The sequence below is a fragment of the Hemiscyllium ocellatum genome, chromosome 9 (assembly GCF_020745735.1).
Source record: "Hemiscyllium ocellatum isolate sHemOce1 chromosome 9, sHemOce1.pat.X.cur, whole genome shotgun sequence".
Lineage (NCBI taxonomy): Eukaryota > Metazoa > Chordata > Chondrichthyes > Orectolobiformes > Hemiscylliidae > Hemiscyllium > Hemiscyllium ocellatum.
The window spans coordinates 72,684,416-72,697,964 of record NC_083409.1 but is presented as its reverse complement, the minus strand read 5'-3'; the positions used below and the strand labels follow the sequence as shown (position 1 = coordinate 72,697,964).

Sequence of the window (13,549 nt, the reverse complement as noted above, 5' to 3'; positions counted from 1 at the left end):
GTGGAGCTCTGCTTGAAATTGACACTTGACTAATTAAAGGTAATTTGATTCTATTAGGTCATTTTCAGTTACAAAAGAATTACATTATTAATCATTTCATTTGAGCATGTCAATAAAGTAACAACTGATTTCTCCAGTCAAGGTTTACTTGCATTTTTACAATTTAACAGAAACCTGTGTGCATTCTGGTTACGTTTGCATTTGCTTTGGCAAATATGAAGCAGTGGAAGGACTTGTAGGCTGATTGACAGATTATTTTCATGACCAAAAGCAGCCATCTTTATACTAGGCATTGGGATACAGTATTTAGTCCTGTATAGCAGGAGGGTACTATTTGGTGATATGATTCAAACCATGAGGAGAGCCATTGGCAAAAGATCAGCTGCAAGTATTGTACTTGTTGGACATCAAACAGAATTTACAGCTGGTAATCTTAACAAGTGAAAGAAACTGATTTTTACGTTAGAAGGAGTGGAATTTGAGCATTGAAGAAGTCATGTCTTTGAACTGAAATAACATTTTGCTTGCAGGACGATGAATACACTCATCTCTACACCTTAATAGTTCATTTCAACAACACCTATGAAGTGAAGATTGATAATGAAAAAGTTGAATTTGGGAGTTTGGAAGATGACTGGGACCTACTGCCTCCTAAAACAATTAAGGATCCAAATACTGAGAAACCTGAAGACTGGGATGATAGAGAGAAGATTAATGACCCAGATGATGTGAAACCAAAAGTAAGTTGGCATCACTAATTCTGAATAATTTAAATAATTTAAAACTATCTTAGTGGTAAATTTTGATCATAAATGTGCATACACGTAATAGAATTCTAGTGAGTAAGTCACTCAGTCCTTTGAATGCTGTAACTGATAATTGTACTAACGTGTCACTCGGTTCAGCTTAGAAATGCTGGACTATGTATGTAAATAAGCACAGTACACCTTAAAGAAGTCTTCAAGCCAGTCCATTTTCTGAAACTAGCCTTTTGTAATGCATTTCTTTGGTCCTTTCAAAGAGTGCCTCCATAATTTCTCAGCACTACATTCATACCTAAATATTATCATATCATAGAATCCCTACAGTGTGGAAACAGGCCACTTGGCCCAACAAGTCCATACCGACCCTCAGAAAAGTATCTCACCCAGACCCATTCCCCTACTCTATTACTTTTATATTTCCCCTGACTAATCCTGGACACCAAGGGCAATTTAGCATGGCCAGTTCACCTAACCTGCACAGCTTTGGACTGTTGGAGGAAACCAGAGCACCCGGAGGAAATCCACACAGACACAGGGAGAATGTGCAAACTCTACACAGACAATCGCCCAAGGGTGGTTTTGAATCTGTGTCCATGGCAGTGTGAGGCAGCAGTACTGGCCACTGAGTCACCGTGCTGCCTGCAATGCCTTACTTTAAAAATATTCATTCTTGTTTTCAAATCTCCCAATTGCCTTCTGTGATCTTCCAGTACAACAATTCTCTGAGATTTCTGCTCCTCTAATTCTCATCTCTTTTGCATCCCAACTGCTTTTGCCTCACAATTAGTGGCCATGTCTTGGACTCTGGGAACTCTTTCACCAAGTAAAGACACTTTTTTTTGCCTTCTTTCCAATTGCCTTCTCCCTCCAACCACCCCCAAACAAATTGAGGACTGGGACAAGCCAGAATCCATTCCAGATCCTGATGCCAAGAAACCAACCGACTGGGATGATGAGATAGATGGTGAATGGGAGCCTCCTATGATTCAGAATCCAGAATACAAGGTGAACTTTAAAAACATTGTAATTACTTATTTTTCATGTACATTTCTTTCGTGTTATCCTATACTTCAAATTATTATATTTTATGACAACTTATTTTTCAGTTTAAGATGTATGTTCTTTCAACAAATGAAACAATAAACAGGAAGAAATTAATGTTAAACTATTGTAGACAATCAATGTCCTGTGGTGTTAAGATCTCCCAGTAAAGACAATACTCTTGAAAAGAAATTCAAACTTGCAGCTAATGACTGAAATGTTCACTTGATTGAATTTCAAGTTTTGAAAACTTTGCTCCATAAGCTAATAGCAGAATTAACTATACCATTTTCTGTTGGCAACTTGTACTCCAAAAACAAGGGAAAAAGAATCCTTTTCAACTTTTATGATGACTAAAAATCCTCCTGACAGTTAACTTTCCAACCAATCCAAATTGATTCAAAGTGCTTTATTTCCCTTTCCAGCCAGATGTCTTTCACTTCTCAAACTGATTTTTATGGAGAGGGATGAATGGAGATCCTTTCCTCGACTTAAAACTAAATGAATCTTCTAGCTTCATTTAAACCATCATGTACATAATCTCTTCAATCAAATTATGAGCTGGCATTCACATTTAGTATAGTGAACAAAAAATTGCTATCTTTATCTATTTCTTTGCTCTCTCTCTTTCTCTCTTGGATTTTTCAGGCTGGTCCTGTCTGTGTGCTTGTGATTTTTTTGAGAAGCTTGTAACCTCATCCTACAATCGTGTTCTATGCACTTTTCCCAGCTCAAAGCCTACCTTCATGGCAATGTGAGTTGCATGGGCCTTGTATAGCAGGTAAAAATGTGAATTAGCTATTTTCCTAACTTTCAACTTCATTTTATTTTGGAATTTAAGTAGACAGTATAAAACATAACCAGTCACAATATTTTATGTCTTTAACATCTCTCTAAGTCTTGATGACTGACAGGATTCACTGTCAGCACAGCTCCTCTGGTCATTATTTACAGGAGTGAATATCTTGTACCTTCTTCCAAATAAAGCAATCAGATGCTGTAACCTTTAACAATCAACCTACCAGGCTTATTGTTGGACAGAATTCAGAACAAGTGACATGAGCCCTTCATTCCTTCATTTTACCCAAAACAAAGAGACAGTTCCAAACCATAACAATCTTAGAAACAATATTTAAAGCTATTCCTTATGGTCTTCCTCTCACAATGATATTGCTTTAACATGTTCACATGACATAATTGATTCTTTTACCTGCAATCTGGAGAACCTATCAGATAAGTCACATGGCTAATACTCCAAACGACCTTGCATGGAAACTGAATCTCACTTTCAGAAATTCATCTTTTAAAGATAATGGCACTCACATTAAGTCTTTCGTTGAAGGGTTCTAGTTGTATCATGTTTGTCTGCCCATTCTTTTATCTTTTCCTGAGGTTTTAAAATGCTCCTGTGCAATTTTGCATACTCCTGTGAATTGCTGAAGATCCATGGGTTTGTAAGACAATATCAAAAATTTGTCGATGCCTTTAAAACATCTTTTTAATAAATTTTTTTCTCTTGACTATTAATCATTTTCAAAAGACTAAATCTAATGGATTTATGAGGGATTTTCTGGTTGCAAATAGTAACAGATTTAATTCTTTATCAAATCCTGTGGGCATTTGTAACAGTTTGCTTTATTCATTGTTTTGAGAATTTGATGGCTTTCTCCAGAGCTCCCTGTGGTTAGGCAGTAGACGTTAACTATGTTGTAAGAGAAAGTGAGGTCTGCAGATGCTGGAGATCAGAGGTGAAAATGTGTTGCTGGAAAAGCGCAGCAGGTCAGGCAGCATCCAAGGAACAGGAGATTCGATGTTTTGGGCATAAGCCCTTCTTCAGGCTTATGCCCGAAACGCCGAATCTTCTGTTCCTTGGATGCTGCCTGACCTGCTGCGCTTTTCCAGCAACACATTTTCAGCATTCAACTATGTTGTACCCAATTTGCTTATTATGTCCTGAAAAAAAATTAGACAAAGTTAGAACCTTGTTCTAATTTTGTTTCAATTGGTACTCCACGAGTGAAAAAGCTAAGCTAATACAACTGCTTAGATGTAATTGTCCTTAAAAGAATAGTTTCTGGAAATCAAATTGTCAGATACATAAGAATAAAGATATATCAGTGTCTCACTTTAGTTTTCACTAATTACCTTCCACAATCTACTACCATTCGAGTGAATGGTTCTTTACAAACTTGTTTGGACTTTTTTTATCGATATTTTTATTGAAAAAGAAGATTTTTGTGATTTTTTTATGAAATTACAAAAATAGTACAAACTAGTTTATTCCACTTTACAATGTAATAACAACACCAATATAGAATAAAAAAAACTACTAATCTATTCTACAAACAACCAAAACATAAAATAGGATATCATACATTACTAACAATAAACAAAAGGAGAAAAGAAAACAAATAAGTAAATAAATAACTAAATACATATTCGAAATAGATTTATATCAAGTCATAACAAAACCTGTATTTATACAGGAATTCACCTCCCGGGGGCCCCGGAAGCAGTCAGAACCATTACCTGAATAATATGGCCGAAATATCTGTGTCAATGTAGTTCAAAAAGGGCTGCCATGATCTATAAAATAGTTCCGTTTTTTGATGCACCATATTCATAAGGAAGTCAAGGGGGATGTATTCCATGACAATCCTATGTCAATTTGAAAGTCCTGGGGGACCTCCGGATACCCAATTCACTAAAATATTTTTCCTCGCACAAAAGGAAAGGATAGTGAATAATTTCCTCCTGTACACATCCAAAGAGAGGAAATGTGGGGAGCCCAAAAGTAAAGACATTGGGTCCAATCTCACAATCCAAAGTCTTTGTCAAGCCATTCACTACTCTGTGTCAGTATCTGTGGATCTTATGGCATGTCCACAGACAATGCATGAGAGTACCAACTTCTATTTTGCATTTAAGAAACATTGGAGATGCTCCTGCCTTGAACTTTGCAAATCGCTCTGGTGCCATGTGAGCCCTGTGAAGTATCTTCAATTGAATAGTCTGAGTTCTGTTACAGATAGAGATCTTCCTGGCATTTTCCCAGACATCCTCCCATATTTCTAAGGAGATTTCATCCCCAATTCTTGACTCCACGTTTTGTATAGCTGTTCCATGTCCTTCAATACTTTATTACATAGTAAGTGGTAGAGAGTACAGACCGAGGGCAGACTCATCGGCTGAAGCACTCTCCTTTCCCTATCCAATTTATAACGATTAACTATCAATGTGGTCTTCTTTTGTGTAAAATCTCATATTTGAAAATACCAAAAAAAATCCTTGCTCGGCAGCCCAAACTTCTGACACAGCTGTTCGAAGGACATCATGACCTCCCCATTAAACAGATCTCCCAAACAGGAGATACCTCTGGACTCCCAGATTTTGAATATAGCATCAGTCAGCCCTGGCCGGAATCCCAATGTTCCCACTATAGGGGTATAAGGGGAGGTTTTTTGCAAGTTACCCTCATCTTGTTGCATTACCCTCCAGGCTTTGGTTGTATTTAATACAATAGGGTTTTTACAATAATCCGTAATAACTCTCATCTTGTCCATAAATAGATTGATGAGGGGACATTTTGCTTTGGAGGTCTCAATATCTAACCAGATTGATTGTGGGTCACAAGAGACCCAATCAGCTATGTAAGATAATAGAGAGCTCAATTGATACGTCCTGAAACTCGGAAAGTCCAGCCCACCCTTTACTTGTGGAAGCTGCAGCTTTTCTAATTTAATAAAGGGCCGTCTATGACTCCAGATAAAGGAACTGAGCCAACCATAGAGCTTACGCAGCGCCTGTCTCGGTAGCGTCAAGGGGTTCATTCTCACAGGGTATAAAAGGCGAGGTAGAATATTCATCTTAACTAAGGCTATTCTACCTAGCCAGGATATTGGGAGATCTTCCCAGCGTTGAAAATCCTGTCTTATTTTCTCTAATAAGTGCGCATAATTGGCTTTATATAGTTGGCCAAATGCCAGAGTAATAAAAATATCTAAGTACAGAAAGCCCCCCAGTGACCACCGAAAGGGGAAACAGAATCCATCCGGAAAATTGGATATACTGGCAAGACCTCCCAGCGGCATGGCCTCCGATTTCATAAAATTGATTTTGTAACCTGAGAACATGCCAAATAAGTTAGCCATTTGAATTAAGCGGGGCATAGACGTGAAAGGATCATTTAAGAAAAGGAGGACATCATCCGCATAGAGAATAATTTTGTGCTTGCCTGATCCAACCTCTGGAGCCGTTGTATTAGGGTCAGTTCGTAAAGCTTCCGCCAGCAGCTCAATCATTAGCGTAAAGAGTAGTGGTGAGAGGGGACATCCCTGACGACAGCCTCTGCCAACGCGAAAGCTATCTGAACTTAAACTGTTGGTAATCACATCTGCTTTGGGATCATTATATAATGCTGTAACCCATTTAGTAAAGACATCTCCAACACCAAACTGTTCCAGCGTATAAAAAAGATATGGCCATTCAACCCGATCGAATGCCTTCTCTGCATCTAGGGAGACAACTAATCCCGGTATCGCTCCCTGCTGGTAGGCTTGTACCATGTTTAAGACTCTTCTAACATTGTTAGTTGATCTGCGATCCTTTATAAACCTCATCTGGTCCTCTTTTATAATGAATGGTAAAACCCTCTCCAGTCTTAATGCTAACATTTTTGAGAGAATTTGAAAATCCACATTCAACAAGGATATAGGTCTGTACAAAAAGCCGTCATCTGGGGCCTTGCCCTTCTTAAGAATGAGAGAAATATTTGCTTCTCTCAGAGAAGGTGGGAGGCAGCCTTGACTACGTGAATAATTATACATATTTATAAATGGCCCAGCCAGTTCCCCGATAAATTCTTGATAGAACTCAGCCTGGAATCCGTCTGGTTTGGCGCTTTGCCACTCTGGAGCTGCCTTACTGCCTCCTGTACTTCCTGGGTTGTCAGGGGAGCATTCAAGAAAGACACTGCTCCAAGGTTAGGCCCAGGAGGGCCAGATTTTTTAAAAAAGACTCCATCTTCCTCGTTGTATCCTCACAGTCCTGTAACTTATACAATTCGAAATAGAACTTTCTGAAGGCTGTATTAATCTTTTTACAATCACAAGTCAGGGTGCCATCACTCTCTCTAATGGACATAATGGTTTGGGAGCCTTTTTCTTTCTGGCAAGGTATGCTAGGTACTTGCCAGGCTTGTCACCGTATTCAAATAGTCTCTGCTTCGCAAATAATATTTCCTTCTTTGCTGTTTGAGTAAGTGCAGTATTCAAAGTTGCCCTAAGGGCTGTGATCCGCTGTAGTTTAGTAATGGAGGGCCTATCAGCATATACTGCCTGAGCTGTCTTTAGGCGAGCCTCCAGCAGACACTGTTGTTCTCCCTTTTGTCTTTTCCGGGTCGCAGAATATGAGATGACCAAGCCTCGTATGCCTTTTCAGTTTCCCACATCGTCGAAGGGTTACTGGCCGTGCCTGAGTTGATATCCCAGAGGGTTTTAAATTTCTGCGAAAAATATTTTATGAACTTGCTATCCTTCAATAGAAAAGGATCCATAAGCCAATGTCTGGAACCTATCTCATCATCACTAGTCTTAACCTCCATATATACTGTGGCGTGCTCAGAAATAGTTATATTATCTATTTTACAAGACAAGGGTTGAAGGAACAAAAAACATATTGATTCTAATATGGGACTTGTGTAAATTACAATAGAAAGTAAAGTCTCTCCCCTCAGGGTGAAGACACCTCCACACATCTACCAACCTTAACTCCCTATTCAGATCCACCAACTGCCTAGATCTCAAAGATATATATGCCCGCAAAGCTCCAAGATATCCTGTCCGTCTCTGGGTCAATGATACAATTAAAATCACCCCCTATAATTGTAGGCAAACCTCGAGAGCCATCAACTTGGAGAACGCTTCCATTACAAATTCAAAAGGGTATGCCGGGGGGGGCAATAATGATTCAAAATCCCGTATTTCTCTCCAGTTATTAGGGCTTCAATTAATACATACCGTCCAGACTCATCTGGCTGAGCATTTGGAAGGGAAGATTCTTCTGAATAAGAATGGCTATTCCCTTACTTTTTGAGCTGAAAGATGAAAAGAGCATCTGGCCAAACCCACCCTGTTGCAGATTCAAATGCTCCTTATCAAGTAGATGTGCCTCCTGTAGAAGGGCTACATCAACCTTTTCTTTTTTGAGACTTGATAATATCTTTTTCCTTTGATTGGTGAGTGGCTCCCCTTGACATTTCAGGTGCACCACATGTAATTCCAGACCCCATGCAATGTGGATGACTCTTAACTGCTCAATTAGGTATGGGCAATAAACGCTGGCCTATCCAGCAATGCCCACATCCTGTGAACCAATGTTAAAAGCCTTCCAAATGCACTTTGTTTAACCATCTGGGATGTATACTCCACTTAAATTGTCCATTAACACTTCGGAATGCGTTGTACTCTGTGGAGGGATAACTGTGACCTTCTCCAGCAAAAGAGCTTATGCATCTCGTGTGTCTCTTAATATAGGTTTAACTGCATAATTGAAGAGAACGGAGTTATCTTTTTGACGAAAACCTTTTATATCTCTCAGCTACCTTATTCACCTTTCCTACACTCAAAGCAGAGCTTACGTCTGCTTTCACATTGTAGTGATAGCTACAACTTGACCTATGGTATTAACCATGTGAGTACAGTGGCTCAGTGGTTAGCACTGCTGCCACACAGTGCCAGGAATCTGGATTCAATTCCAGCCTCAGCGACTGTCTGTGTAGAGTTTGCACATTCGTCCTGTGTCTGCGTGGGTTTCCTCTTGGTGCTCCAGTTTCCTCCCACAGTCCAAAGGTATGCTGGTTAGCTGGATTAGAAATGCTTAATTTCTGATAGTGTTCAGGGATGTGTAAATTAGGTGCATTAGTCAGGGGAAATGTAATAGGGTAGGGGAATGGGATTGAGTGGAATACTCTTCCGAGGGTCAGTGTGGACTTGTTGGGTCAAATAGCCTGTTTCCACACTGTAGGGATTCTATTCTATTCTTTTCTGAACTCATCCTAAAAAAACCAAATGAGTCTCATGGATTTCTCACATTATTTTTCAAGGACTGGGCCTTTTTATTTCGGAGTATTTTAAAAACTATGCACTGAAACAAGAAAGTTGTTTTAAGACTAGTGTTTATAAGGATAGCTGCATGTTTTCAAAAATGTAACCTTGCACCCATGCCAAGTTTTATAGAAAAATTGTTTGAACAAGCAGTAGTTGCTGTTTGAGTGGCAGAGTACTTGGAGCCAAGGGGTGTATGGGTGCAGCTTTTTTGGCAACAAGATGTTGATTGATCCATGGATTAGTGACCACTTACTGACAACACAACTTTTAGCCTGCTAATGACTGTGTGATTAGTTCTCAAGTAACTGGACAGTTGAAGCTGGGAACTACTTATAAAAGAGAGAAGTGTGCAGTACTCCTGCTTAGGAGTAGTCTTTCTGTTCTCTGCAAACAAAATTCTCTGTAAATGTGAATAAAACCAGTTTATTGTTCCTTCAAACGTTGTTGTAACCTGTGACTTTTAACTAATAAGTCAGAGACATTTTCTAAACAAACCAGTCACTTTGTGCCTCTTTCCATCCAGTGGTAGCATCCAGAGAAACATAACAGAAACTATGTGCTGGCCCACAGTAGAATTGTAAAGATCATCTCAACAGAACCTGAGAACAAAGACTACTGAACTGTATTTTCAATTTGTCCCCTCTGCCAGTACTTATTTTTACCCTGTTTGTTTGTCTTTCTGTCTGTGTGTAAAGGGGAGTTGATATAGGCATTAAAGGTTTCATTCGTGGTGTTATAGAACATAGAACATAGAACAGTACAGCACAGTACAGGCCCTTTGGCCCTCAATGTTGTGCTGGCCTTTTAACCTACTCTAAAATCAAACTAGCCTACGTACCCTTCATTTTACTGCCATCCATGTGTCCATCCAAGAGTCACTTAAATGTCACTAATGTATCTGACTTTACTACCACTGCTGGCAGTGCATTCCATGCACTCACCACTCTCTGTGTAACGAACCTACCCTGACATCTCCCCTAAACTTTCCTTCAATCACCTTAAAATGCCCCCTTGTGATAGCCACTTCCTCCCTGGGAAAAAGTCACTGGCTATCCACTTTACCTATGCCTCTTATCAACTTGTACATCTTTATCAAGTCACCTTCTTCGCTCCAATGAAAAAAGCTCTAGCTCTCTCAACCTTTCTTCTTAAGACATGCCCTCCAGTCCAGGCAGCATCATGGTAAATCTCCTCTGCACCCTCTCTAAAGCTTCCGGATCTTTCTGATAATGAGGCGACCAGAAGTGAACACAATATTCCAAGTGTGGTCTAACCAGGGCTTTATAGAGCTGCAGCATAACCTCATTGGCTCTTAAACTCAATACTCTGCTAATGAAAGCCAACACACCATATGTCTTCTTAACAACCAAATCAACTTGGGTGGAAATTTTGAGGGACCTATGGATGTGAACTCCATGATCCTCCACACTACCAAGAAACCTGCCTTTAACCCTGTAATCTTTATTCAAATTTGACCTTCCAAAATGAATCACTTCATACTTTTCCAGGTGGAACTCCATTTGCCATTTCTCAGCCCAGCTCTGCATCCTGTCAATGTCTCATTGCAAGCTATAACAACCCTCCACATAATCCACCACTTCACCAACCTTTGTGTCATCGATAAACTTACTAACCCACCATTCCACTTTATATACTAACAGTTTATAGTTGCTTACCTGTAGCTAGGGTCTAATTACTTATAGATGAAAGGATGAAACTGTTATAAAGGAATTAAAAGCAATATTAATTCTTGTTAAGTTCAGATACTCTGTCCATGCTTTCTATCAACCTGGGTCTGAAAGTTAGGTAGAAAATCTTTAACTTTCATAATAATTCTAGGAATAGTGGGTCTTCATTTCTAGCATGCTCTTCCAGTGACTTACAATGGAAACACTTGTGATTCTGTAACCTTCAAAATTTCAATAGTTATTCAAGGATTGAAAGAATCAGCAGTAACTATTTCCAGAATAAACTGTTTCCTGAGATGAAAGGAGAAACTGTTATAAAGGAATTAAAAGCAATATACTACTAAACTATCTCTGGGAAGAAAGAGTCAAAGCAACACAAACAAGCTCTCTGAGAGACAGGATGTACCACTGCTTGATAACCTGCTGCCTCATTACAAATGTGCAATTCAGATTGTCTGCAGAAGGAATTCTCTGAGATAAGGGGGGGGGGGGGAATTGTGTTTTTTGTGTTTTGTATAGACATTTAAAACCAAATGTAATAAGGAACAGGGAAGCTTCTCCTAATAAGAAGACAAGTGTAGACTTGAAACGTATAATGAATGTTGTGGATGAATCAAACTAAAAAATCATCAATCATGTCACATCAGAAACTTCACAAAACAGAAATTGCTATTCAGAATTCTTCAGTAGCTGAACTTTGAAGAACAACACTGCCCAAGGATCGAACTCTAGATATCTAGAGACAGACACTGTTGGTTGAAATTATAGCTAAATCTACCATTAATTGGGCAGTAGGTAAGGCTTAACTTACTTACTTGAAGGATCTTATTTTGGACTAAATGCAGGAAAGTTTAAGTCATTGTTTCAGTATTTGATTGTCTGTGAGGTTTCTTACAGGTACAGGTAGCTTAAAGGTTGCTTGTGGTGAGTAATACACAATTGACATCCCTGGGTGGGCCTTCAATAAGAAGTGACCCTAAGTTGCTCAGAAGTCGAACCCAGGCAAAATGCCCCCTCATCAATTTGTTGTTTATCAACAGGATGAGGACTGTTATAGACCACTACAGAAATCCAGTTGTTCTTAACACAGTTAAAGCATGGTGAATGATGTGGCAAGGTGAGGACAACTTACAAAAAACTTCCTCTTTCACACCCGTAGTGGGAATGTTGGGATTCTGCCCCTGGCTGTAACTACTGGGAGTCTAGAGGAACCTCCCGTTTGGGAGATTCATTTGATGGGGAAGTCATGATGTCTTTTGAGCAGCTGAATCAGAAATTTGAGCTACCCAGGACAGACCTCTTTCATTACTTTCATTACTTTATACAAACAAAGACTTACATCAATGGTTAGTCCCTATAAGTAGGATATGGAAAGATCAGTGCTCTGGTCTACGGGTGGTCTCTCGGTCAGCACTCCTTTCACTTGTCAGGAAGTAATGTTTCAAAGGATATTGAGCGGCTATGCAGAATCGGACTCAAGAATTGAGGTTGGAAATCTCGTCAGAGATGTGTGAGGATATTTGGGAGAACATTAAGAAGATTTCGATTTGTAACAAGACCCAGGCTATTCAAGTAAAAATACTCCACAGGGCTCCACAGCTTTGACAAAGGGTCAGTTAGACTCGAAACCATCAGCTCTTTTCTCTCCTTACAGATGCTGCCAGACCTGCTGAGATTTTCCAGCATTTTCTCTTTTGGCTCCACAGGGCTCATTTGGCACTGGAACGGCTTGCGAAATCAAGACAGGAGTTTCCCCAATGTACCCCAAATGTAAAATGGATGTTGACACTCTTACTCATTGCTTGTGGTCATGCCACAAGCTTCGCAGGTATTGGGATGCTCTAGCGAGCGTTTTGGAAGAGGTTTTGGGAACTGAGGTTAAGTTGGATCCAGTGTCCCTCCTCTTGGGTCTTCCAATTCCCCCTTCTTTGGACGTGCATGGGAAGAAATTGTTTAATATTCTTTCATTTTGTACAAGGAAGAACATTTTAATGAACTGGATGCCGGAGAATCCCCTGGGATTTTTGGACTGGCATATATTAGTTATGGAGCACATCCCCCTGGACTTCCTTACGAGTATGGTGCACCAGAAAATGGAACTGTTTTATAGAACATGGCAGCTCTTTCTGAATTGATCAGGGCCTTTGTGTAGACATGAGAGCTATGTCTGGTTGTCCAGAGGCCCTTGGGGGGGGAAGAATCCTGAATAAATATGGATTTGGTTACTAATGCTCCCAGTGGTGGGGAACTTCAGTGGGATTGCGCTGAGTGTAGCAACTTAATTGAATATAATTTAAGTTATCTTGATATAACTTGATTTAATTTTATTTTGCTTATTTATTTATTTCTTTTTCTTTTAGTTATTTATTGAATTGCAGTCTTTGTAGAGTTTTTTTCTTCTCTCGTTTCAGTGATTTGTGGAGTAGATTGGTAGTTTGTTGGCTGTTATTGTCATTATATTATAAAGTTGTCACACTATTTTGTAGTGATTTTGTAAAAAACTTAAGATTTTTTTCTTAATAAAAATATTTACAAAACAAAGTCCTTGGGGAAGTGTGCACCCAAAGAGGACAGACTGATGGGAAATTGGTGTCTTTATATGGAGACTTGGTATGTGGAGCATGTGTTAAACAAAAATGGTGAGATAAGTGAGTCGAAGTTAGAAGATGCAGAGCTAAGACAGAACCAATACTGGGCTGGGCTTGTGTCTCAGACAATACAACTGGGACAGGTGGATACACAGAACCTTTATCTGAGAGTGATGGATGGCACAAGGGTTAGGATTATATGATTATTCCCGAACCTGATTTGAATACTATATGGCTTCCTCCGCAACTGATCCCTAATCGGGATCACCTCTTTCATTCCTTGATTCCTTATGTTCTGAAGGCACACTGAAACTCTTTATGTGTGAAAAGCTGTGACTTCAAGGCATCACTTTCTTGTTGGC

At 39.5% G+C, this 13,549-nt stretch overlaps 1 protein-coding gene across 1 annotated transcript in view; it reads left to right on the top strand.

The window, feature by feature from the left end:
* Positions 1-13,549, top strand: part of calr (calreticulin) — a 56,317-nt gene that overhangs the window by 26,879 nt on the left and 15,889 nt on the right. Inside the window, exons 5-6 of the mRNA XM_060829825.1 lie at positions 531-740; positions 1,656-1,769. Of these exons, the coding sequence (XP_060685808.1) occupies positions 531-740; positions 1,656-1,769 (324 nt within the window). The remainder of the gene's footprint in view (positions 1-530; positions 741-1,655; positions 1,770-13,549) is intronic.